Here is a 26,779-nt window from a genome sequence, read left to right as displayed (position 1 = left end):
CTCTTGGAGCTTGAGCTGTAGGAGAAATGAGGCGGCAGCCTGGGCATGGGTCAGTTCCTGGACATCAGGGCCCACCCTCTGCCATGAGGACTGGAGAGGGCAGGGTCCTGATGCTCTAACCCTTTGCTCTGCTGTGACAAGGCAGAAGCTGCTGCAGAGGGGACCATCACCCATGAGCCCCCAGCAACACATGATCCATTCCTTTCCCCACCACGAGACACTCACCCTGCCCCTGAGCTGCCTCCTACCCCCAGTTCTGTTCTGCCTGCCTCTTCCCTGCAGGACCCTGTCCCCTTGCTCCTCCGTGTTCCTTCCCCCTGCCCTCCAATGGCTTGCGCTGAGAGTGCAGACGTGGATGCAGATGGCGGATCAGATGAGCAGTTGAGCTTGGTGGATGGGGATCAGATGCAAATCCACATTTTTGTATCTGTGCAGGACTCTACTCGTGTTCTCTGTGTGGCCAGGATTTCCCTCAACATTTCCTGAACCAATCCCACAACTTCAGGTGGACGTAGGCCATTCAGAGAAAGGTGTCCATCCTGTATGGGTGTGTCTAGACTACATGCCTCCTTCGACGGAGGCATGTAGATTAGCCAGATCGGAAGAGGGAAATGAAGCCGCGATTAAAATAATCGCGGCTTCATTTAAATTTAAATGGCTGCCCCGATCTGCCGATCAGCTGTTTGTCGGCAGATCGGGGGAGTCTGGACGCGATGCCCCGACAAAGAAGCCTTTCTTCATCGACACAGGTAAGCCTGGTTTCACGAGGCTTACCTGTGTCGATGAAGAAAGGCTTCTTTGTCGGGGCATCGCGTCCAGACTCCCCCGATCTGCCGACAAACAGCTGATCGGCAGATCGGGGCAGCCATTTAAATTTAAATGAAGCCGCGATTATTTTAATCGCGGCTTCATTTCCCTCTTCCGATCTGGCTAATCTACATGCCTCCGTCGAAGGAGGCATGTAGTCTAGACACACCCTAGGTGACTAATCCACGGAATGGAGAGTCCACCACGTTCCTAGGTGAGTTGTTCAAAGGGTTAATTATCCTGACTACAAAATATGCAAAGGTTGAGTTTGAATTTGGCTACTGTCCCGTGTCCAGCCTCTGGATTCTGTTCTGTCTTCTAGACTGATTCTGTTCTGCATTTGTCTCTATTATCTAGCAACTTCAATTTGGCATTTTTTAACTGCAAAATGCCTGACTTTCAAAATGGGCTCGTAACAGTAATATAGATATTACTGCCATGTGCTCATTGCATAGAATTTCTTTATCTGACAACTGGATTTTTTTCTGGATTGCATCACTAAGACCTCAGCCTGTGCCTTCTAAACTGCAGGTGCAAATTCTGTCCTCTGCACCAGACATAGATCAGCCCTGGGACATGGGTTAATGTAGGAGAATGGCCTTGCCTCCCTGCTGTCTGGGCTACCACTATTTGAGAATGCTGACTTTCAAACTGTTCCACTTTGTCTTCTTGCTCTGTATCCAATGGTACAAATTGGAGGATTGGGCCACAAGAAATCTGATGAGGTTCAACAAGGACAAGGGCAGAGTCCTGCATTTGGGATGGAAGAATCCCAAGCATTGTTACAGGCTGGGGACCGACTGGCCAAGCAGCAGTTCTGCAGAAATGGACCTAGGGATTACAGTGCATGAGAAGCTGGAGATGAGTCAACAGTGTGCCCTTGTAGCCAAGAAGGCTAATGGCCTATTAGGTTGCATTAAGAGGAGTATTGCCAGCAGATCCAGAGATGTCATTATTCCCGTCTGGTGGGGCCACATCTAGAGTATTGTTTCCAATTTTAGCCCTGCCATTACAGAAAGGATGTGGACGTATTGGAGAGGGTCCAGTGGAGGGCAATGAAAATGATGAGGGGGCTGGAGCACATGACCTATGAGGAGAGGCTGAGGGATTTGGTCTCGTTCAGTCTGCAGAAGAGAAGAGTGAGGGGGGATTTGAGAGCAGCCTTCAACTTCCTGAAGGGAGGTTCCAAAGAGGCTGGAGAGAGGCTGTTCTCAGTGGTGGCAGAACAAGGAGCAATGGTCTCAAGTTACAGTGGGGGGGGGGGGTCTAGGTTGGATATTTGGCAAAACTATTTCTCTAGGAGGGTGGAGAAGCGCTGGGACGGGTTCCCTAGGAAGGGGTGGCATCTCCATCCCTAGAGGTTTTTAAGTCCTGTCTGGACAAAGCCCTGGCTGGGTTGATTTCCTTGGCGATGGCCCTGCTTTGGGCAGGGGCCTGGACGTGATGATTCCTGAGGGCTCTTCCAAGCTTATGACGCAATGATTTTCCATGAGTGAATGGCATGTTCCAGGGAACGAGATTTGCGGGGGCTTGTACTGTAGCAGATAGAGCTGCCTGCATCACTCACAGCTCTGGTTCTGAGTCTAGCAGGTAAGCATTGCTAGTCACCAGATACTTGCTGAGAGAAGGTAAATACTCCTGACCTGGTTCCTGGGTCAGCTACCAGAACATCATCCTTCAGGAGCGCAAGGGCATCTTGTGTGCTCCCTCTCCACAGCAGGCTGGTGGACCGCAGTCTCCTGGGAAGCCCTATGCAATGGGAACAAAAGGGCTTCAAACAGCAAGAGGCAAACACTGATTTTTGTTAGGATAACAAGAATCGCCCATTGATTCTGGTCAATAATGATCCAAAACGGGAGATTCAAAGGCAGAGGAGAACAGCCATGATTAATTACAGCATCTACCAAAGACACAGCCAATGTGCTACTACTCATCGACTTTCAGATCAAAAACTACCATTATGACCATCTTGTCTGACCTGCATGATTCAGGCCACAGAAGCTCATCTCCTCACTCCTGTGCCTGACCCTCAGTCTCTGGCTGAGTTACTGAAGTCCTCAAATAATGGCTTAAAGAAAACTCACCACTTACACTAGTTTAACTTGCAAGTGACCCATGCCTCATGCTGCAGAGGAAGGCAATCCTTCCCCCGGAATCTCTGCCAGCCTGGTCCAAGGAGAAACATCCAGACTACGTCTAGACTACCTCCCTTATTTCATAGAGGGATAAGGGATCTTTCGGAAAAGGCTTTATTTTCCGCAAGATCAGCATCTAGACTGGCGCTTTTTTCCGACAGACCTCCATGCTGAAAAAAGCGGCAGACGTTTTTATGCTAATGAAGCGGGGAAGATTTAAATCCCCGCTTCATTAGCAATTGCGATACGTCTAATTTACATCCCTTTTACGAAAAAGGGATGTAGTCTAGACGTAGCCCTGCTGTACAGAACTATCCTGGGGATAAGTGAATCAGCCAGAGTAATAAGGTAAGAACTGTCCTATACTTTTGGGTCAAACTTGTTCTACTTCCTTTCGGTAATATGTCTTGAAGTTGCCAATGCCTGCAACTCTGAGGCTATGTCTACACTGCAGGCTTCTTGTGCAAGAAGCTTTTCGCAGAAGAGATCTTCCGCAAAAACTTCTTGCACAAGAGCGTGTCCACACTACAAAAGCACATCACAAAAGCAATGTGGTTTTGTGCAAGAGAGCGAAAAGACTGCATGGATGCTCTCTCAAAAGAAAGGTCTGATTTCCATTCACAGACTAGCCACCAGAGCACCTGTGCTTCTTTCAATTGGCTCTTTTTGCACAACACTCCCCTCTTGCCTGTATACACACCTTTTTGCACAAGAGTTCTTGTGCAAAAAGGAGTTATTCCTCATAGACAGAGGAATACCTACACCGCAAAAACCCCTCTGTTCTTTTTATTTACTATAAATTTACTTGCGCAAAAACGTGCTTGAAGTGTGTACACTCCATGGCTACGTCTACACTGGCCCCTTACACTTCAAAGTAAGAATAAGAGCCTCCGGAGGATCGGGGCCAGTCTAGACGCTCTTTTCCGGCTTTTTTAAAAGCCGGAAAAAAGCGGCGGACATTTTTATTTAAATGCCGCGGGGGATATTTAAATCCCCCGCGGATTTCCCTACGACGACTCATGAAATTTACATGCCCCTTCCGGAAAAGGGGCCAGTGTAGACCTAGCCCATGGGTTTTTGCACAAAACTGCTGGGCTGTATCTACATTGGCACCCTTTTCCGGAAAAGGGATGCTAATGAGACAAGTCGGAATTGCAAATGCCACGGGGGATTTAAATACCCCCGCGGCATTTGCATGAACATGGCTGCCGCTTTTTTCTGGCTTGGGTCTTTGCCGGAGAAAAGCGTTAGTCTAGACAGGATCTTTCAGAAAAGAAAGCCTTTTCCAGAAGATCCCTTATTCCTGAATTTAAGAGGCATAAGGGATCTTCCGGAAAAGGCTTTATTTTCCGAAAGATCCCGTCTAGACTGGTGCTTTTCTCTGGCAAAGCCCTGAGCCGGAAAAAAGCGGCAGCCATGTTCATGCAAATGCCGACTTGTCTCATTAGCATCCCTTTTCCGGAAAAGGGTGCCAATGTAGACACAGCCCTGTAGTGTAGACGTAGTCTGAGAGACAGGATTCTACCCCATCTAGGTAGGGCTTGGGGGGAAAAGCAGATTCCATGGGGGTAGGTGGGGATCTGTGCAGTGAGGTGGGGATAGAAAGGAGTTTGTTTGGGATGTCTTAACTTGCTTCCATCTGGACTGCAGGCATCAAGAGTCAGACCCTCTCTGTCTCTGCACAGCTAGGGCAGGCTGTATGGGGTGCTACCAAAATTTCAGGTGTCTTAAAAGCTTTTAGGCTACTTTTAATACTGGAGCAAAAGACCTAGCTGATGACATTTGCATGATTACATTTCAAACAAAGTTTACACAGGTGTTATTGGCTTAAGGTAAGAAAGAAAAGATTCTTTTTAGTATTGTAGACATCTGCAAACCAATCTCAATGATTTTTTAAAATCCTGTGTTACTAGTTGGTAAATTGTTAACACTGGAAGAACTTTACTGTGGATCCTGTCAAATTTGTTTGACATTTCAATTGGAGTTGGATTCCTGATAAGTTCTCCGGAGCTTCCACTATTTGAGTTAGTGACACACACAAAGTGCCCCATTTTGGTGTGTTTACTAGTTTGAGTTGTTAGAAAGGATGATAATACATGTACTTCAAGGGGGCTGTGTCTAGACTGTCAAGTTTTTCCGCAAAATCATCTGCTTTTGCGGAAAAACTTGCCAGCTGTCTACAGTGGCCACTTGAATTTCCGCAAAAGCACTGATGATCTCATGTAAGATTGTCAGTGCTTTTGCGGAAATACTATGCTGCTCCCGTTCGGGCAAAAGTCTTTTTCCGAAAAACTTTTGCGCAAAAGCGCCAGTGTAGACAGCAGAGATTTATTTTCTGCAAAAAATCCCCAATCACGAAAATGGCGATCGGGGCTTTTTGGCGGAAAATCTAGATTGGCCATGGACGCTTTTCCACAAAAAGTGCTTTTGCGGAAAAGTGTCTGTGCCAATCTAGATGCACCTTTCTGAAAATGCTTTTAATGGGAAACTTTTCCGTTAAAAGCATTTCCGGAAAATCATGCCAGTGTAGACGTAGCCGGGTAGTGTTAATTTTCCTTATTTGATTTCATACTAAATAAACATCTTAAGCATTGTTCCTTGTTAATTATACCTTGTTACAATATGTTGCCTTTTATACCTATGGAAGTATGGACTATTTAAAATAGATATTTGTATCTAGGTTTTGTTTGTACCGGGACACTGCACATCCACACACAGCCTCAGTATTGGTGGTGCACATAAGCAATTTCAGCACCCAAAAGAAAACTCAACCCGCCTAGGGATGGAGAATGTTAGAGGGACACTGGTCACAGCCAGTCAAGAATCACTCTCAGTTGATCACTCAAATGTTCTGGTCAAGTCAAGTTCCCAGCAGATCAGGAGTGTTATGGGCGGGGCCTTTTGCAAGGCAGCACGCCACTGGGCTTCTCCCCTCACCCAAATGAGCTGCTGGTGGTGGCTGCGGTCGGAGGCCTGCATACGATTCTGAAGGCCTGGGCTGAGACCCACGACCTCTTGTATAGCCAGGGAGCTGCTGCTGGAATAGCTGACTTGAGAAGTGAAGTGTTTTCTATTCTTGTGCGACTTACTGGCCTTCAGAGAGACACTGAACGCTCTCGTCTTGGGAGTCAGCACCACAGACTTCAAACTCAGCTCCTCTGCAGGCTGATACACTGACTGGAAGGTTCATTGCAAGGTTCTGAAATCTCCAAGTCGGGGAGTGAATGAGCATAACCGAAAACCCAAGGTCACTGCCTTACACAACATAACTAGTCGATTGACATGACAAGTGGAGTGTGAATTGTTTAAAACAGCATCTCATAGTACAATTCAAGTCCAAGTACATTTCAATATCATAAAATCTTAGCAACGTAGCACTTCCCTCCCAGCCCGTCTCTGCTCAGAGGGGTGAGTGGCTTTTACAGCATGCAGCTCAGGCGTGTAGGCTGGAGAGGCTGCATCGTCTATTACTGTTTTTGCTGTAAAAAGCTTCCCCTAAGACAGGCCTGGGCAAAATACAGCCCGCGGGCTGCATGTGGCCTGCCCAGCTCCCAGACCCAGCTCGTGGAGGCAGTGGGGAGCCCCAGGCAGGCTCCCCAGCTTGCCCCGCAGCCCCACACACCGTGCAGAAAAGCAGATGCAGGGCTCTGCTTCTGTTTTGAAACTGGAGGGGAGTGGGGAAGTTTTAGGAGCCATCCCACCCCCCGTACATTCCCATTGGCTGGTTTCTAGCAGGGGGGATTTGATAGCAGCCTTCAACTTCCTGAAGGGAGGTTCCAGAGAGGCTGGAGAGAGGCTGTTCTCAGTAGTGACGAATGGCAGAACAAGGAGCAATGGGCTCAAGTTGTGGTGGGAGAGGTCCAGGTTGGATATTAGGAAAAACTATTTCCCTAGGAGGATGGTGAAGCACTGCAATGGATTACCTAGGGAAGTAGTGGAGTCTCCATCCCAAGAGGTGTTTAAGTCCCGGCTTGACAAAGCCCTGGCTGGGTTGATTTAGTTGGGATTGGTCCTGCCTTGGGCAGGGGGCAGGACTTGATGCCTTCTAAGGTCTCTTCCAGCTTTATGATTCTATGCCAAGTTTGCCTGCTTCAAAAAGGTCTCCGAATAGGGATGCCAACCGATTCTGGGCTTCGAGTGGAATCTACATGCTTCTAAGGGAGTGTCAAGGCATGCTTAGAGCAGGCATTAATAGCCGAACCTTGTGAGGGATCTCCACATTCTAGCAGGCCCTGCCATCTCTAGCTACTTTACTATCAAACTGACTCATTTGTAGGAGAACAGCAGAGTAGGAGCCATCTCAAGTTGACAAACACCATGCTAGTGAGCGCTCGGAATCCCAGAGCAGGAGGCTGCACTGCTATATTTTGAGTATAAAAGCTATTGCCCTTCAAACCAACAACACGCAGCAATTCTCTGCCTCCCCACTTCACTCCTCAGACAGCCTAGCAGCGCCTTAAAGACTAAGAACACTTTAAGGTGCTGCTGGACTATTTGTTGTTTTTTAAGTTTTTCCAGTTACAGACCAACTCGGGTACCCTTTGAATCCTCAGACAGAGAGAGCACTCAGGACTGAGGGGAAACATTGTGAGAAGCTCCCTTGCATTTAATCCCTGATTTTAATGCAGGTGCCTGAATTGCAAAGCAAAGTTACTCTGCTAGGAAGCAGTAGCTCAAACTGGCTTGGCCAGGGGAAGACCTGCTCATTGTGGCTTCTACCAGCTCAGTCAGTGGGATGCACATACCAGACAACAGACCAACTCAGTGCACCTCCTAGTCTACACTGCACCATTATTTCGAGAGAACTAGCATTATTTTCAAATAAGCATGAGAAGGTCGACACAGCCATTCCGTTATTTCCAAATAATTTCATAATAACAGACGGCTTATTCCAAAATCTGTAACCCTCATTCTACGAGGAATACGCCTATCCCGAAATAGCCATGTCACAATAAGGTGTGTGTAAATGCTCCACTGCTGCTATTTCAAAATAGCCCCTCCCCAGGCCCATTCTAAGTTATTCCTCCCCAGTGCCTCCTGGAGCTCTAAATCGAGATAGCACATCTACAGTAGGGAAGACTGCCTTGGACTCATTTTGAGGCTTCCCTGCGGTATAGACGTGCTATTTTGGAATAAGCTATTTTGGAATAACTCTTCCGGAACAGCTTATTTCAAAATTAGTGTGCAGTGCAGACATACCCCTAATAGCTGGTGTGGAGAGAGGCTTTCCTTTGATTTGCCTGTTGGAGCTGCTAGAGGATTCTGGTTCACACCAGGAGGGGACTGTTGCCCTGTCTGACAAATGCACAGGTAGAGATTTTTGCATTGCTGTGACCTGCTCTCTGGCTAGAGGGAGTGGAGTTATTTTAACAGGTGAGGGTTGAAGACTCGAGGAGGGGGGTTCTCTCACCTGAGAGCTGGCTAGCCATCCTGCGCAGTGTAACCAGAGATGGCTTGAGGGGCAGCGACCCCTTCTCCAGGAAGATAAGCCCATCAGCTGTGTATCTTTGCTCAGATTCCTTGAATCGCCCCAGAGGATTTTTAATAACGAAGCTCTGGGCATAGCGTTCCAAAGGGTCGTCCAGAGATGTCACCTTCCCTTCTTCCCACAGTCTGTAAAGCATGATGGTCGGGAAGATCTTGGAGATGCTGGCAATCCTGTCACGGGACAAATAGTTACATGGCTTCACCACCAGCTTCTGGTCTAGCATGAACTAGGCCATGGGCCAAGCTCTCCCTGAACTGGTCAGCTGTTCTAATCATATCCAAACAGGGAAAGCATTGCAGGGGTGCTCAGCGTCTCATTGCTCAGGCTGCTGATTATATGTCACTTCATTAAATGTAAAACGTGCATTAATGCAACCGAAAGGGACCAAAAGTCGGAAGAATGAAAGTTAAGCCTGAACTTTTATAACTCTGGCCCAGTTGCCCATGTGCATTAGAGTAAAACCTTCACTCATGAACTCACATAGCAATAATACAGGAGAGTACAGGGTTTTCTACAACCCCTGAGGCACTTGTGTATATTTAAGAACAAAAGAACATAAGAGCGGCCACACTGGGTCAGACCAACGGTCCATCCAGCCCAGTGTCCTGTCTGCTGACAGTGGCCAGTGTCAGATGCCCCAGAAGGAGGAAATACAACAGGGAATCCTCACATGATCCGTCTCCCTGACACCCACTTCCAGACAAACAGAGGCTACGGACACTATCCCTACCCATCCTGGCTAATAGCCATTAAGGGACCTAGCCCCCAGGAATCTATCTAGATCTTTTTTTAAACCCTGTTAAAGTTCTAGCCTTCACCACATCCTCAGGCGAGGAGTTCCACAGGTTGACTATGTGCTGAGTGAAGAAAAACTTCCTTTTGTTTGTTTTAAACCTACTGCCTATTAATTACATTTGGTGACCCCTAGTTCTTATATTGTGGGAATAACTTTTCCTTATTCACTTTTTCCACACCAGTCATGATTTTATAGACCTCTATCATAGACCCCCTTAGTCGCCTCTTTTCTAAGCTGAAAAGTTAAAGTCTTTTTAATCTCTCTTCATATGGGACCCATTCTAAACCCCTAATCATTTTTGTTGACCTTCTCTGAACCTTTTCCAATGCCAATATATCTTTTATGAGATGAGGCAACCACATCAGTACGCAGTATTCAAGATGTGGGTACCATTGTTTTATACAGAGGAAATAAGATATTCTCTGTCTTATTCTCTATCCCTTTTTTAATGACTCCTAACATTCTATCTGCTTTTTTGACTGCCACTGCACACTGAGTGGATGTTTTCAGAGAACGATCCACAATGACTCCAAGGCTGTGTCTACACTGGGCCATTTATTCCAGAAAATCAGCCGCTTTTCTGGAATAAGCTGCGAGCTGTCTACACTGGCCCTTGAATTTCCAGAAAAGCAACGATGCTCTACTGTACAAAATCAGCCGCTATTCCGGAAAAACTATTCTGCTCCCGCTCAGGCATAGTCCTTATTCTGGAACACTGTTCTGGAAAAGGGCCAGTGTAGACAGCCCAGTAGTCTTTTCCGGAAAAAAAGACCCAATCGCAAAAATGGCGATCGGGGCTCTTTTCCAGAAAAACACATCTACATTGGCCACAGACGCTTTTCCGGAAAAAGGGCTTTTCCGGAAAAGCAGCCTGCCAATGTAGACGCTCCTTTTCTGGAAAAACTGAAAACGGAATAGTATTCCGTTTTAAGCAGTTCCAGAAATTCATGCCAGTGTAGACACAGCCCAAGATCGTGCTCTTGAGTAGTTGTAGCCAAATTAGTCCCCATCATATTATATGCATATTTGGTATTGTGTTTGACAATGTTCATTACTCTACATTTATCAACATTAAATTTCATTTGCCATTTTGTTGCCCAGTCACTTAGTTTGGTGAGATATTTTTGAAGCTCTTCCCAGTCTGCTTTGCTCTTAACTATCATGAGCAGTTTGGTATCATCTGCAAATTTTGCCACCTCACAGTTTACCCCTTTCTCTAGATCATTGTTTCCCAAATAGTATTCTGTGGAGCCTCGGAGTTCTGCGAAGTGAAAATAAGGGTTCCATGAGAAAATTACATTACAATAACATTTTATGATTTTTAAAAAACAATAATTAATATTGAATGCATATTTGTTTTTTAGCTTTATTTTTTGTACACATTAAATGTGATTTTTGTTTTTAAATATGTGCAATTAAAATAAATGTTGATCTAATGGCCTTGTTTAGCATTTGTTTATTATTATCCTTATTTATTTGTGGTCTACTTTTTCAGCTCCATAGATAAGATTGTTATTAGGGGTTACACAAAATTCTTTCAAGTTTAAAAGGGTTCCGTGGCCAAATAAAATTGGGAAACACTGCTTTAGATTATTTATAAATATGTTGAATAGGATTGGTCCCAGGATAGACCCTTGGGGGACACCACTAGTTACCTCTCTCTACTCTGAAAACTGACCATTTATTCCTATCCTTTGTTTCCTGTCTTTTAACCAGTTATCAATGCACGAAAGGACCTTCCCTCTTGTCCCATGACAATTTGCTTTACTTAAGAGCCTTTGGTGAGGGACCTTGTCAAAGGCTTTCTAGAAATCTAAGAATACTATATCTACTGGATCCCCCTTGTCCGCATGTTTGTTGACCCCCTCAAAGAACTCTAGTAAGGCATGATTTCCCTTTACAGAAACCATGTTGACTTTCTCCCAACAAATTATATTCATCCATGTGTCTGACAATTTTATTCTTTACTATAGTTTCAACTAATTTGCCCGGTACTGATGTTAGACTTACCGGCCTATAATTGCCAGAATCACCTTTAGAGCCCTTTTTAAATATTGGCATCACGTTAGCTATCTTCCAGTCATTAGGTACAGAAGCTGATTTAAAGGATAGGTTACAAACCACAGTTAATAGTTCTGCAGTTTCCCATTTAAGTTCTTTCAGAACTTGGGTGATGCCATCTGGTCCCGGTGACTTGTTACTTTTAAGTTTATCAATTTGTTCCAAAACCTCTTCTAAGGACACCTCAATCTGGGACAATTCCTCAGATTTGTCACCTAAAAGGAATGGCTCAGGTTTGGGGATCTCCCCCAATATCTTCAGCCATGAAGACTGAAGCAAAGAATTCATTTAGCTTCTCCACTATGACTTTATCTTACTTGAGGACTTCTTTAGCATCTCTATTGTCCAAGGGCCTCACTGGTTGTTTAGCCGGCTTCCTGCTTCTAATGTACTTAAAAAACATTTTGCTATTACTTTTTGAGTTTTTGGCTAGCTGTTTTTCAAACTCCTCTTTGGCTTTTCTTATTATACTAGCCAATTAGCCCATCATAAGATGGGATTTTCAGGACTCTCCTCCATATTTAAATCCTAGGCTTGATTTGCAATTCCGAATGCCTACATTTGCAGCCCTATTCTGAAATAGACTGCAAGTGTAGACATACCCAAAGATAATATTCATTTTTATTGCAAATATTTTCATTGTAAAAACAATAGTATTATAATTTACCTTATATTAGTACGGTAGTACAATCTCTTTATCATGAAATTTGAAATTATAACTATAGTATTATGTACAAAATAACTGTAAAACTCTGCAAGTCTACTCAGTCCTACTTCTTACACCACCAATAATGCAGAGAAACAAGTTTATTTACAGTTTCAGGGGGGTAATGCTGCTGGCTTCTTGTTGACAATGTCATCTGGAAATGAGAACAGGCATTTGTACAGTGCTGTTATTGTCCTGCTTTTTGGTCCTGCTTTTAGATGACTTTCTGAGGTCTGTTGCAGCCCTATGATTCTATTACTCTAGTACTCTATGATTCTGTGCTATCAAAAGATATTTACATGCCAGAAGAATGCACTAAAAAGCTGTATGCCACGTCATGTGTCAACCACCATTGCAGACGATAAGCTGCTGATGGATTCTGCTCTGGGTATATTATTACCTGGTGTGTGTAGGACTCAGGTGTGGGGGATGTTTATTCTTGTTGGCAAGCCCCTAGCTGCACAGAACATCACTGAAGTCAATAGGGTTGCTTCCAATTCAATGTGCTCACCAAGGTGAGGGTTGGTTCCAGTCCTGGGCCCACAGGGAGCAGAGCTGCTAAGGAAAAAGCTGTTGTTTTCCCTTTAAATTGTGAAAAACAACTGAAGGGTGAAAGTAGATTTGTGGTAAGAGTGAAGAGCCACGCAAGGGTGGACCGGGTTCAAGACAAAACAGGTTCAGGATGACTTCAGTTTACATTATCCCATTTTAAGCTGTGCTTCATTTAAATGTGAAGAACTTCACTACCCTGACGGACAAGACTAGTCACATTTGGAGAGAGTCTGGTTAGTAGTGTAGAAGTGATCGGTGTTCTAACTCAGCAGTTTCTGGGACCATCTATATCTGGAGAATTTCAGCACCTCGAGCCTTTCTAAGCTACTGGAGCTTTGAACTACTTTAAGAGCAAAGCCAAAATTTTTGACATACTAATTTTAAATGTGCAAAAATTTAAAATTATTAGGGATTTTCATCAACCTTAGCATTTCAACGAGATCTACCAAAATATCAAGTTTGAGGAAAATCAGTTCAATAGATTTAAAATGATAAATACTTAAATGTAGCAAAGAAGATAAAAACCTGCTTCAGACATGTGCAGAGCATCCTTTTGAAGGGCCTGAGCTTGAACCTACTGAGCGCACATTTAAGAGAATGACTAACCCTTCATTGACTTCAGGGGGGAAGGAGTAAGTCCTTACTGGTTTTATCTACTGGGCACTCAGGGTAGATTTCCCAAATACTCATAACTTGCTAAATGATCCCCGTGTTTTCCCTAAGCCAAAAACAAAAAAAAATCCTTAACGGTCAGTAGGGATTATGCACAGGCCAAGTTTCAGGCATTAGATATCTGCACAGAAAATGATGATTAGGTTTTTCTGCAGTGGAAACATTTCTCTTTTCTCTCGGATGGAACTAAAAAGCAGTTGGTGTTGCCTACACTTTAAAAAATAAGATAAAATCCACCTATTTGCAGAAGCCAAGTTTGAAAGTTTCATCCCAAATGGTAAATGCTTCAGTGAGCAGACAGTGGCTACGTCTAGACTACATCCCTTTTTCATAAAAGGGATGTAAATTAGACATATCGCAATTGCTAATGAAGCGGGGATTTAAATCTCCCCTGCTTCATTAGCATAAAAATGGCTGCCGCTTTTTTCCGGCCAGGAGCTTTGCCAGAAAAAAGCACCAGTCTAGATGTGGATCTTTCGGAAAATAAAGCCTTTTCCGAAAGATCCCTTATCCCTCTTTGAAATAAGGGATAAGAGATCTTTCGGAAAAGGCTTTATTTTCTGCAAGATCAGCGTCTAGACTGGCACTTTTTTCCAACAAAGCTCCGTGCGGAAAAAAAGCAGCAGCCGTTTTTATGCTAATGAAGCAGGGGAGATTTAAATCCCCGCTTCATTAGCAATTGCGATACATCTAATTTGCATCCCTTTTACAAAAAAGGGATGTAGTCGAGACGTAGCCAGTATGTTTAATATGGGAAGATAATAGAAGCTGTTGTCTAGCCGTAATGCTAGAGTCTGTAGCATAGGGGAAGGGGAGAAATGAGACCCAACAGGGGACACTCCTGCACCCAACATCCCCAGGACACAGCTGTGCAGGAGAGACCCCCACACTCTGGGGGCCCTCTAGGAACCAGGTGTTGTCCCCCTTTCCCATGGACTTGGGAAAGAACTGAAGAGAGGAGCTTTTTGCAGAACTTTCTACAATTTAGGCTGGACTTCCACTGACCTGTGCTGATTAGCTGTTTGCTCCAACCCTCTTCTCCCCTGCCCTTCCCTCCTCCCCACCTTTTCTTTCCACTTGGCTTATCAGTTTCAAACTAAACTGCCCTGAATCACTAAAGGAATTGTGTAACTAACATGGTATTTTCTGCCATCACACTGTTGAGTGTTCTAACTCTCCAGCACCCTGTGTCTGTTTGATCTATTTAGATTGTCAATTCTTTGGGGGCAGGGCTGTCTGAGGGTGTGTCTACACAGCCCAGTTATTTTGTAATAACTGGTGTTATTCTGAAATAACAACGTGAGCATCCACACAGCAATTCTGTTATTTTGAAATAACGAGCGGCTTATTCCGACTTCTGTAAACTCATTCCATGAGGAATAACACCTGTTCTGAAAAGGCTATTTCAACATAGCTGTACTGTGGATGCTCCACTGCTGCTATTTTGAAATAGCTCCTCCTCATGGCCGGCCATTCAAACTAACTTCTCCCCAGTGGTTCCTGGGTTTCTAAATCGAGGTAGTGTGTCCACATTGGGGAAGCCTGCCTCAGACTGATTTGGAGGCTTCCCTGTAGTGTAGATGTTATTTGGAAATAAGCTATTTTGGAGTATTTCCTCCGGGACAGTTTATTTCAAAATACACATGCAGGGTAGACGTACCCTGACTGTCTACTACTCTGTTTGGACAATGCCTGGCAGAAGGAGCCCGTGTTAGGTTGGCCCAGATGCAAGCCTACAACAATATTAACTCCTCCAAAGCCAATGTAACAGAGACTCAGCACAACAATACGGAACAGACTTTGGCTGTATACGAAAAACACGGCCTTAGCTGAGATGTGAGTTTTATGGCTCATTACAAGACATTGCACCCTACTGCTGCTAGCCCTTTATTTTAAGTCATCTCCTATATGTGGGAAACTTTCGCTGCGCAATCCATTCCAATCCATCTATAGCACAGACACTCGGATTACTGTTCCCAGACCTGAGGAAGAGGCCGGTGACTCTCGTCCTTTCCATTTGGCTCAAGAAAAGGTACTTTCCTCCCTGCCTGATCTCCTTCATGTCCTGGGACCAACACGACCACAAAAACAAGGCAAACAATAGACCTCTCCTTGTAACTGCACCTGGTGCACCTTCAAGGGAGGCTCCCTAAGGGCTGTTCCATTCTTATTGCCCCACATTCAGAAGAGGAAGGGATATTTTCAGATTTCAAAATGTACCTAAGTAATTGAATTGCAATGAATTGTACCCAACCCTCTCACTCTCTCTGGGGGACCGTGGTCACGAGACATTTCCCACAAACCCACCTGTAAATGGTGTACTCATTGGGCATTGCTGAGAAGGGGTCAGAGCCATTCTTCTTCCCAAAGTTGCCTGTCCAGAGCACGGTGTCATTGTAGATGACGATGGCAGACATGGCAGGGAGGCCTGGGCTATGGATTTTGTGGCGCAGAAGCATGTCCACCTACGAGAAGATTAGAAAGCGGTGAGGTGCTTGAAGGCAAGCCCAGAAGAACAAAGGAATAAAGCGCCGCTGTGCACACGGATAATTACTGCTATGTACTGGTGAGCAAATAGCTCTACATTAAGGCTATTTCCCATCGTTGATGTAATGGTTCAACACTGTTCTACAGCTCTGCTCTGTACCCTGGCTCACTGCTTATCACTGGGATCCCATCCTGTGAGTATCTGCAAATCTCATGTGTTTTTAAATAGCATGAAATCCCTATAACAATACCTCATTTTTATACACCTCATTGATTTTCACCACTCCATCTCAAAGTGCTTAATAGGCAATCTACACACAGTGGCTGTGTCTACATTGGCACCCCTTTCCGGAAAAGGGATGCTAATGAGACACTTCGGAATTGCAATGCCACAGGGGATTTAAATATCCCCCGTGGCATTTGCATGAACATGGCTGCCGCTTTTTTCCAGCTCGGGGTTTTGCCGGAGAAAAGCTCCAGTCTAGACGGGATCTTGCGGAAAATAAGCCCTTTTCCAGAAGATCCCTTATTCCTACTTGATGCTTGGGATTCTACAATGCTTGGGATTCTTCCGTCCCAAATGCGGGACTCTGCACTTGTCCTTGTTGAACCTCATCAGCTTTCTTGTGGCCCAATCCTCCAATTTGTCTAGGTCACTCTGGACCCTATTCCTGCCCTCAAGCGTATCTACCTCTCCCCCTAGCTTAGTGTCATCTGCAAACTTGATGAGTGTGCAATCCATCCCCTCATCCAGGTCATTAATAAAGATGTTGAACAAAACTGTTCCTAGAATGGAACCTTGGGGCACTCCGCTAGAAACTGACCGCCATCCTGACATCGAGCTGTTGATCACTACCCACTGGGTCCAACCTTCTAGCCATCTTTCTATCCATCTTACCATCCATTTATCCAATCCACATTGTTTACTTGCTGGCAAGAATATTGTGGGAGATCGTATCAAGAGCCTTGCTAACTGACTGGAATGAGGTGTACAGATAGTTCAGAATAGGAAGCCTAATCCGAACTATCTAGTTCGTGCCGCGTGTAGCCGTGGGCACGGAGTCCGCACTAGCGGACATTTAAAAATGGCGGCGCCCGGCAACATGCAAATGAAGCCCAGGAAATTCAAATCCCGGGCTTCATTTGCAAGTTCGTATGACTACATTAACCACCCTAGGTCGAACTAGGGTGGTAGTGTAGACATACCCTAAGAGAGTTATTTAGGGATTAAAGTTAGCAGCACATGGACAGAAATTAGTTTGTCTGGGGTGTAAAAGTTGACAGGAATGTAGTAATCTGTCATATCTCAGGGCTAACCAGCAGCATGGGCATCTCTTTTTTCTTATGTTTAGAAATTTTTGACCCTCAGAGTCTTTCTTCCATGGGCCATCCTGTATGCACAGTGAGCACGTTATCTTAATTAACACTTCTTGTCCTGTTTGGTGAATTACACACATACAGAGGTTTACAACACAAATGCTCAAAACTACTTTATACCATGGACCACAGAGATTTTAATACATGCAGCATCCTACAAGCATTTTATAAAGTGTAGACACTAAGCACGTTGTCATCAATTTAACATTGAATCTCTATTTTGACAATGCACACATCTAGTTGTGATTTAAAAATGGCTTGTGATGACACTACATTGCTCAGTAAATTATTCCAATGGTTAATTATCCTCATTGTTAAAAATGGCACCTTATTTCCAATCCAAATGTATCTAGCTTCAACTTACAGTCCTTGAATTATGTTATATCTTTGTCTATCAGACCAATGAGCCCATGTTCAAATATTTGTTCCCCATGGAGGAACTTATAGACTGGGATCAAGTCACACTTTAACCATCTCTTTGTTAAACTAATAGATGGAACTCCTTGAACCTATCACTGTCAGGCATGTTTTCTAGTTTTTTAATCATTCTTGTGGCTCTTCTCTGAACCCTCCCCAATTGATCACCACATAGAAAGGTAAAATAACCTCTCTCTCCTACTTGAGTCTCCTCTGTTTCTATATCCATGTAATCATATATATAATAGCCCACTGTCTGTGACTCTGTAACACTGAAACGCTGTCTGTTCCCTCTAGGGGGCACTGTTGCCTCCCGCCGTGGCGCTCGGCTGACGTCTGCACTGCTCAGTCGGGCCGCCGCACGGGGATGCTGCATGGGGAGTATGGGGCCCAAACAGCCGCTTGCGCTGCTTGCTCCCACGTGGCGGCCCGGCTGAGCAGCGCAGAAGTCAGCCGAGCACCACGGCGGGAGGCAACAGCGCCCCCTAGAGGGAACAGCCAGGGGGCAGGGCCTGGACGAGCATGCGTCTCTGATTTCAGGAAAGGGTGCTGGATTCAAAAGGAGGAAAGCGGGGCAGATACAGAGGACATGGAGGAGACAGAGAGGAGAACGGAGGAGGTGGAGGACAGTGAGAGAGAGAGTGAGAGAGATGCAGCAGGAGGAGGAGAAGAGAAACACAGAGTGAGAGGTGGGAGGGGGAGAAGAGAAAGAGAAAGAGACAGAGAGAGAGACAGAAGGTGGAGGAGAGCTGAGAGAGAGAGAGGGCAAGGCAGTAGGAGGAGAAGAGAGAGAGAGAGCGTTTGCGCCACTTGCTCCCCACGGCGGCCCGGATGAGTGACGCAGAAGTCAGCCGAGTGCCACGGCGGGAGGCAAAGGGGGGCGGGGCAGTGACGTACACGCCCAGGGGGCAGAGCCTGGACAAGCGTGCATCCCCGATGGAGACAGAGGAGAGCGGAGAGAGAGTGAGAGGCAGGAGGGGGAGAATAGAAAGAGAGAGATGGAGAGAGAGACAGAAGGTGGAGGAGAGCTGGGGGGGGGAAGTAGGAGGAGGAGAGAGAGAGAGAGACGGAGCGAAAGGGATAACAAGTGGAGTTCCGCAAGGGTCTGTTTTGGGACCCGTGCTGTTCAATATCTTCATCAATGATGTAGATATTGGGATAGAGAGTACGCTTATTAAGTTTGCAGATGATACCAAACTGGGTGGGGTTGCAACTTCTTTGGAGGAGAGGGACATAATTCAAAATGACCGTAGCAAGTTAGAGAAATGGTCAGAGGTAAACAGGATGAGGTTTAATAAAGAGAAATGCAAAGTGCTCCACTTAGGAAGGAACAATCAGTTCATACATACAAGATGGGAAGCGACTGTCTAGGAAGGAGCATGGCAGAAAGGGATCTAGGGGTCATGGACCACAAGTTGAATATGAGTCAACAGTGTGATGCTGTTGCAAAAAAAGCAAATATGATTCTAGGTTGTATCAACAGGTGTGTTGTAAGCAAAACTCGTGAAGTCATTCTGCCGCTCTACTCTGCACTAGTTAGGCCTCAGCTGGAGTACTGTGTCCAGTTCTGGGCGCCACATTTCAAGAAAGATGTGGAGAAATTGGAAAGGGTACAGAGAAGAGCGACAAGAATGATTAAAGGTCTAGAGAACATGACCTATGAAGCCAGGCTTCATGAACTGGGCTTGTTTAGTTTGGAAAAAAGAAGATTAAGGGGGGACATGATAGCGGTTTTCAAATATCTAAAAGGGTGTCACAAGGAGGAAGGAGGAAATTTGTTCCTCTTGGTTTCTGAGGACAGGACAAGGAGTAATGGGCTTAAAGTGCAGCAGGGGAGGTTTAGATTGGACATTAGGAAAAAATTCCTAACTGTCAGGGTGGTCAAATATTGGAATAAATTGCCAAGGGAGGTGGTGGAATCTCCCTCTCTGGAGATATTTAAGAACAGGTTAGATAGACATCTGTCAGGGATGGTGTAGACGGAGCTTGGTCCTGCCTTGAGGGCGGGGGGCTGGACCTGATGACCTCTCGAGGTCTCTTCCAGTCCTATGATTCTATGATTCTATTCTATGGTTCTATGAGAGACCAGAGGCTCAGGAGAGAAGACCGACATGGAAGAGAGACCTGAAAATCCCGTCTTCTGACGGGCTAATTGGCTAGTTAGGAATAAGAGTTCCATAAGAAGGGTGCACTGACCTCTGAAACTGTTAGTAGTTTTCCCTCTTCTTTCCCAAAGCCTTGCTCACCTTCCCATGCACCTTCCCCATGAAGTCCCAGTGACTTCTGGGAAGTGCGCTCAGACGGGCTGTAGTTGTGACCATGTAACTTGGCGGATAATCCAGACTATGGGAAGGCAGAAAGTTCAGCTGCTCCTGGATGCCCTTGAGGCAGTCAGCTGTCCTAAAAGGACACCGTGGTTCTGAGCAGCCCAGGAGACTGAAGAACCAGCTCCAGGGTTCCCTCTAAGGTGCACGGCAGCCCAGTCAGTCAGCTCCCCGCACGAAGCCCTGAGCCTCTACCTGGGCAGGGCTGATTAATCACCTGTGATGCTGGGCTGCTGCACAGCTTAGAGGGAACAGCTCTGCTCCCTTCCCCATCCCTTGACTCTCTTCCCTACACCTCCAGGTCGCTGAGGTAAAGACAGACCCACCCCCATCCATGCCATCCCCACAGACCTTCTCCAGTGCATCCTTCAGGACTGGGATTGGGTGGTCCAGTGGCACAGGCTCTGGATAGCGGGGACACATCGGCATTGCTTCCGATCTCACCTCCATCGCAGATGGGCCTGGAAGCAGTTCCAGAGAGGAGGCTGGTTGAGTGGGTGGGCTGGCTGACATATGTAAATCGAGGATGACGCAGAATGAAGAGGTCTGGACGAGGCCCTCCGCAGCCAGGAAGAGGCCTTGTGTAAGGCAGAGGAGGGGCTGACAGACTTACTACTCTCAGAATTTCAGCACGTGACATGCATGGCCAGCTCTGCCCCAGCAAGGTACTGAGGAAGATCCTTGCCGAGAGACACGTGGCAGCTGCTGCCACCCACAGAAAACAGCCAGGCCAGGGAGACGCCAGGGGCCCGATCATTGTTTGCTTATTGCAGTTGAAGAGGGGAACTGCCTGGGCCACTATGCGCCGCTCTACGTTCAATGCGCTTTGGAGCACAGCTCCCCAGCCCCGCACACGATGAAAACGACTTGATTCCCCCTCCCTCGGGGTGGGATGTGCCGTGTTGTGGTGCAGCGTAGCGGAGGAGAAATGTCACTGCAGAACCATTTGCCAGGAACCATTGTGGCCCAATGACGGTTGGACCAGTGCAACCCCATAAGCAGAGTGGGAGATCCAGACTGGAGGTGAGTCCATTTGACTGTACAAGGAGGCTGTGTTGGTGTCATGGCATCTTCTGATGTCTTAAGAGTCTCTCACTAACCCTCTGGACTCTCTCAGCCTTACGTCCACTTCCCAGTGTATGACTTACACCCTGCACATGCTGCCTCTGAATCTTCCCACTGAATCTGCAGTAACTATGAGGAAGCCTGTGGGGTCTAAGTTGGCATGACCCACATGGCAAGAGATCAAGAAGGAAGGGTAGCAAGTAACACTGCTAACAGCAGGTGCAAAGGGATGCATTGAAATAGCCACCCACAGCTTTGACATGCACCTTCTGACTTCCTCCTGAGGGTGTAACTGACTCCAGCTTGGTTTCAGCAGGTATATCGGAATCTAACAAGGTGGAGGGGTCTTACCGGGCCCCACCTTACTCATCACCCCTGAGTTTGCTTCTGCATGGAGCCCCTGACTTCTGGAGGCAACCCTTTCCCATCCTCGCTGGCAGGTTTTCATTTGGAACCTCATTTACACCTGTTAGATCCTCCCCTCTCATTGAACCCACGGGTTCAATCACTCAGCCGTGTGTAATGCCATATAGAGCCTTCCATGCATGAGGTGGGGGCAGGGCTGAATCTGCTACCACCCTGGCAGGATCCAGTTAACTAATTGCAGTGCCCAATCCTGCAGTCTAGTCAGCAGACAAGCACCTCTTGACTTCAATGGCACCAGGCCTCTGGGTTCTGAGCCCCACTGTGTGCAGGCTGATTGCCGGATACTCACCGGGCTCCACCTTGGGGAGACTGTACTGCCACAGGAAGCAGCCCGTCATGGCCACAGAGAGCAGGACAAAGAAGATCAATGCCACATGGATCCACTTCACTTCCATCACGGAGAGCCTGAGCAGACTTCGCCCATTGGAGGCTGGCTGCAAAGCAGACATGGGTGTTTCAAGGACACAGAGGCTATGTCTACACTGTGTGAGAAATATGCAAATGAGGCTAAGCATGGAATATCGCTGAGCCTCATTTGCATACCTAATGAGCTGCCATTTTTGCATAAGATGCTCTTGCGCCAGAAGGAGCTGTCTGCACTGCCCCTTCTTGCACAAGAAAAACCCTCTTGCGCAATGCCATTATTTCTGAAAATAAGTGGTGTAACGGCATTGCTCAAGAGCGGTTTTCTTGTGCAAGAAGGGGCAGTGTAGATAGTTCCTTCAGGCGCAAGAGCCTCTTATGCAAAAATGGTGGCTCATTAGGTATGCAAATGAGGCTCAGCGATATTCCACACTTAGCCTCATTTGCGTATTTCTCGCGCAAGAAGCTGCGAGTGTAGACGTAGCCAGAGAGAACTGCCTCCCATGCTGTCAAATTACAGGCAATGACATGCCTAGTGCAATCAGTGTCATATTACTAGAGAGCTTATAATATGTCCAGCCGTAATGTCACCATCGATACAGCTGGCTCTAGAGGTTGCTTAAAACTGGTTTGGGTTTCAGTAGATGAGCACATGCCACCTTCTCACGGCTCATTCCCAGCGTCCCACCCCACCTTCAGTCTGAGTCATGCTGGTGCGATGCCGCTAGCACACACAGCAAGCTGAATTGAATCGTCTGCACTCTCCTGTAACTCCAGCCAGGCCAGACTGACCCACACCTCTGGGAGCATAGTGGAGCCTGGCCTTCCCCACAGGACTGGGATCTAGAATGTCTGGTCCGTGGTTTCTCCCAAACCCTGTTTCTTATAGAACAAGGGAGCTAAGAAATACATGGCCAGGCTTGCAGATGCCTTTCCTTTGGCCCATGTGACTGAGGCATCCATCAGCACATAGCCCCTCCCTGTCCGACGTGCCCAGGGTACTTTCTGAATGGGTACAGATGTGTGTGGCAAAATAGTTTGTGAACCCTTTCGGTCTATTTTAAACATTTCCACGGCATGCTTTGCAGCGGCCTGGTACTCTGGGCTCTTCCACCCCAGCATGGGATGCAGCCCCTGTCCCTTCTTGCTGCTTCTGGGTATGGCTAGACTACAAGCTTCTGTTGGGAAAAGGTATGAAAAATGCGCTCCGCAGTTTGTGTACATTTTTCCGATTCTTTTGTCGAAAGAGGCTTTTTCAACATTTGGCCAGTTTAGACTGGGCCAAATGTTGAAAAAAAACCCCTCAGTTGGAAGCCCCCTTCTTCCTTGTAGAAGGAGGAATACAGGGGCTTCCGAAAAAGCGTGTTTGCTCTTCCGCAAAAAAAAGCAGAAGAGCAAATGTGTTCCCTGGATGTGGCGGAATTTTTTTGGGATACTTCTGGTCAGTGCTTTTTTTTCAAAAAAAAAGTGCCGGTACTCTAGGGGAAAAGTTGTTGAGCTCTGACTGGAGGAGCTGGTACTGCGTACCGGGCAGTACCGTCACAAAAAAAGCACTGCCTCTGGTATCCCCAAAAAATCCCACAGTCTAGCCTTGCCTTCTATCAGACGTATCCAGACATTACCCAGCCTGCTGCGTGCTGGATGGACCAACATGCCAACAGCCAGAACACTTGCATTCCCCATGCTCCAGCTGCCTGAGCAAGGACAGATCTCACCCCTCAGGGCAACATGAAGGAACACAGCATGAAGCAGAAAAGTCCTGGAGGTATCATGCTCCAAGTTTCTCACAGGAAGTGGGAAACCAGCCTGTACCAGGAAGAGTAATCTCAGGTCATCTCTCTGAGGGAGGCTGAGGGGGTGAGGGGCAGGAAGGGACAGGGAGGGAAATGACACAGGACCACTCGTGTTTTAAGCTATGTTTTTTAATACACGAAGGACAACGTGCCTCTAGTCCAGCTGGCCTGATCTGAAAGGGCAAGGGCAGAGGGTGATGGAGGGAGGATGAACAGATATGGCAGCAGGAGGGAAGAGAAGCCAGGCCTCACTTAGCTCAGAGAGAGAGCTGAGCCCTGAGAGCCACAGTAACATGCTGGGCCTTAGCTGGCAGGTGCAGAGACTCGTGTGGTTGGAAGGAATTAACCAGACCCTGTGCTGCCATCCCCCCAGCCTGTTGTGCGGGTTGCACTGCCATCAAGCCCGGCAGTGCCGAGGCACAAAGCTTGCTCTTACCTGCCACTGGAGAGCTGCTCCTTACAGCTGCAAGGAGATGCCGTGTTCCTGCTGTGGGACCTGGGAGTACGGACCAGGGCCCTTGCTTTGCGTTGTGAGCTCCCCCATGGTAAAACTACCTTTCCTGCCCAGCCTGGCTCCGCCTGGCTCCCTCCTCACCCCAGTGCTGCTGGTGGCTCCCAGGGCCCTGACGTCAGTGAAATCCAGGGATTTTCTTGGTTTAAGCTTTAATCCCCAGTCTGCTCGCTTCCCGCACTTCAGGCTTTCCCAGCCCACTGCACACTGGTCTAGAATGGAGGGGTCCAACCCCTTCTCTCCTGGCCTGTCTCTGCCTTGCCAGGCCAGAGTCTGAATCCCCAGTCCCACCACAGACCCACTGACCATGCCCTGCCCCCCAACTCCAGAGGGAAACACACGGGCACCTCTCACCATTCGCCTGGGTCCCTGAGCCCTTAAACCTGCCTGGCTGCCCAGGGCTCAGTATTCCAAAGGACTCCCAGGAAATAAAATACCCGGAAACAACTGGCAGCCCGTCCTAGTGCCCCTCGCTTCTTATTCGGCAACGGAGAAAGAGCGAGGGGGGAGCAATTCCACACAGGTCCCGTCCCAAACGTGCACAGAGCACTCCCCGTCTCGGGCCCTCTGCCGCTCACCTCCACCAAGGCTCGCCTGCTGCCTGTGACCCACATCCCATTTTCTCTGAACTCCCCGGCTGTGTCTACACTGGCATGGATTTCCGGAACTGCTTAAAACGGAATACTATTCCCTTTTCAGTTTTTCCGGAAAAGGAGCATCTACATTGGTAGGCTGCTTTTCCGGAAAAGCATCTGTGGCCAATGTAGACGCGCTTTTCCGGAAAAGAGCCCCGATCGCCATTTTCACGATTGGGTCTTTTTTCCGGAAAAGATTACTGGGCTGTCTACACTGGCCCTTTTCCGGAACAGCGTTCCGGAATAAGGACTTATGCCCGAGCGGGAGCAGAATAGTTTTTCCGGAATAGCGGCTGATTTTGTACAGTAGAGCATCGTTGCTTTTCAGGAAAGTCAAGGGCCAGTGTAGACAGCTCGCAGCTTATTCCGGAAAAGCGGCTGATTTTCCAGAATAAGTGGCCCAGTGTAGACACAGCCCCCAAGTTTGGGGAGAGGTTCAGATACGTTGCCCTCTGTTAAATCCCTCTCTTCCACCACGCCAGGTCCTATTTCCCAGGGTCCCCTCCCAGCGGACTGACATTCACACTCCCGTGCGTCACGCCGCTGGTAACAGACCTTCTGGCAAGTTACTACGGTCCGCCAGGATTCACCGCTCCCATCGCTGCTCGGCTGCACCGGTCACTGCCAGGCAGCACAAACTGTGCAGCTGTGTCTGGTCCCTGCGAGGTGGTACTCAGTGCGGCAACAGCAGCACCAGTCACCCTGCCTCATGTGCTCTAAGCTGCAGCCTCCTGTCACAGGGTGCGGGCGGCTTGGCCTCTGGCAGTGTCTGGAGTGAGCCTCACCGCCTGCCCCTTTGTCCCGGTCTGTCTCTGTCCCAAGCAGAACTTCCAGCGAGGAGATTAAAGCCACAGGCCAGAGGCATTTGCTCTTTGCTCTCTCAGGGTTGCAAGCGCCTGGGAGATTGAATATTAATTCTGCCTAATGCCTCTGCCATGTGTGTGAGTTGGGGTTGAAACCATCTGGGCTTTGCAAACTATTTATAGCGGCTTCATCTCCTCTTGGCATCTGCACAGCCAGGCGATTAACCAGCGTGATGGACGGCACCTCCCTGGCTGCGGTGTGCAGCTCCCTCCCCCCTCCCCCATCCCCCGCGCATTCACAGCCAGGCCGCAGGCAGGGTGGGGAATTCCCAAACTCCAGGAGAGGCCAGCCCAGCAGGACAGAGGCAGGCGCCCTCCAGAGCCAGATGGAGTCACACTGCTGTGAGCAAGAGGAGGATGGAGCCCAGCCGTTCCCCGGCTGCACTGGATGTGCCTGACCCTGGCAATCAGCAGCTGAGGGGATGGGAGCAGCCAAGAGGCTGTGGCTGTTGGGAAGGATCAGCCTTACCTGTGTCTTCAACCCTTCCATGGCCACTTAGGCGTCACTTCTCATCAGGACTGGTGGCTTTTGCAAGTCCTAGGCTGGAAACCCCTATGAGCAGGGAACAAAGGGTTAGACCCGAGGAAACGAGGGATTGCCGGGGGAGCCTGAGCTAGGGGAGGAGGGATCCCAGGTGGGGAACGGGGCAGGGCTGTCTGTTCGAATGGGACAGAGAGCTGAGGACAAGGGCAGGGGTTTCGGGTAAGCCGCTGGTGGGCCCAGGAGGCATTTGTCTAAGTGTCCGTAGCCACAGAGCCTCGCAGCTCCCATTGGCTGCGCTTCACTGTTTCCAGCCAAGGGGAGCTGCCTGGGCCACGCTGCTACATGCAGCTCCCCTTGGCTGGAAACGACGACCCACAGCGCCGCCAGGCTCCGTGCCACTTTGATAAAAAAAGCAGCTTACCCGCACGGACCCGCAACCCAGCAGGAAAGATGGACTGGCTCCGGGAAAGAAGCTGGACCCTAAGGCCAGAGCTCCGAGAGCGTGAGAACACACAGTAGCAACCCACCCTCTGCGTCTCTCGGGCTTTGCAGTCCAGCCTTTCCAGACCACCGTCCCGCCAGGAGTCTCATTTGTCCAGGTTCACTCACTTAAAAAGCGCTTACTCACAACGTCAGACAAAAGCATCACAGCGCACGGGTACTGAGAAATTCCCTCCTTTCTCATTTGTACCTTCTACTTACACAATCAAATCAGTTAAAATGCAAACGCTGTTTGTACAATGTAGTGTACAATGTCTAGAGCCGTATACAGAAGTCATTGTCTGTATGAAATCGTAGTCTGCACTGACATTGAGAA

At 47.7% G+C, this 26,779-nt stretch overlaps 1 protein-coding gene across 1 annotated transcript in view; it reads right to left on the bottom strand.

Moving 5' to 3' along the window:
* Positions 1–21,778, bottom strand: part of LACTBL1 (lactamase beta like 1) — a 29,395-nt gene extending 7,617 nt beyond the window's left edge. The window contains exons 1-5 of the mRNA XM_025184961.2: positions 21,603–21,778; positions 20,174–20,283; positions 15,525–15,682; positions 8,353–8,600; positions 2,451–2,556 (exon numbers count right to left, since the gene is read on the bottom strand). Coding sequence (XP_025040746.2) covers positions 2,451–2,556; positions 8,353–8,600; positions 15,525–15,682; positions 20,174–20,283; positions 21,603–21,762 — 782 coding nt within the window. The 5' untranslated portion in view covers positions 21,763–21,778. The remainder of the gene's footprint in view (positions 1–2,450; positions 2,557–8,352; positions 8,601–15,524; positions 15,683–20,173; positions 20,284–21,602) is intronic.
* Between the last annotated feature and the right edge of the window lie 5,001 nt (positions 21,779–26,779).

Source organism: Pelodiscus sinensis, chromosome 23, assembly GCF_049634645.1.
Source record: "Pelodiscus sinensis isolate JC-2024 chromosome 23, ASM4963464v1, whole genome shotgun sequence".
In the NCBI taxonomy this organism is placed as follows: Eukaryota; Metazoa; Chordata; order Testudines; family Trionychidae; genus Pelodiscus; species Pelodiscus sinensis.
Note: the sequence above shows the minus strand (reverse complement) of the source record. Positions and strands in the feature narration are given on the sequence as shown.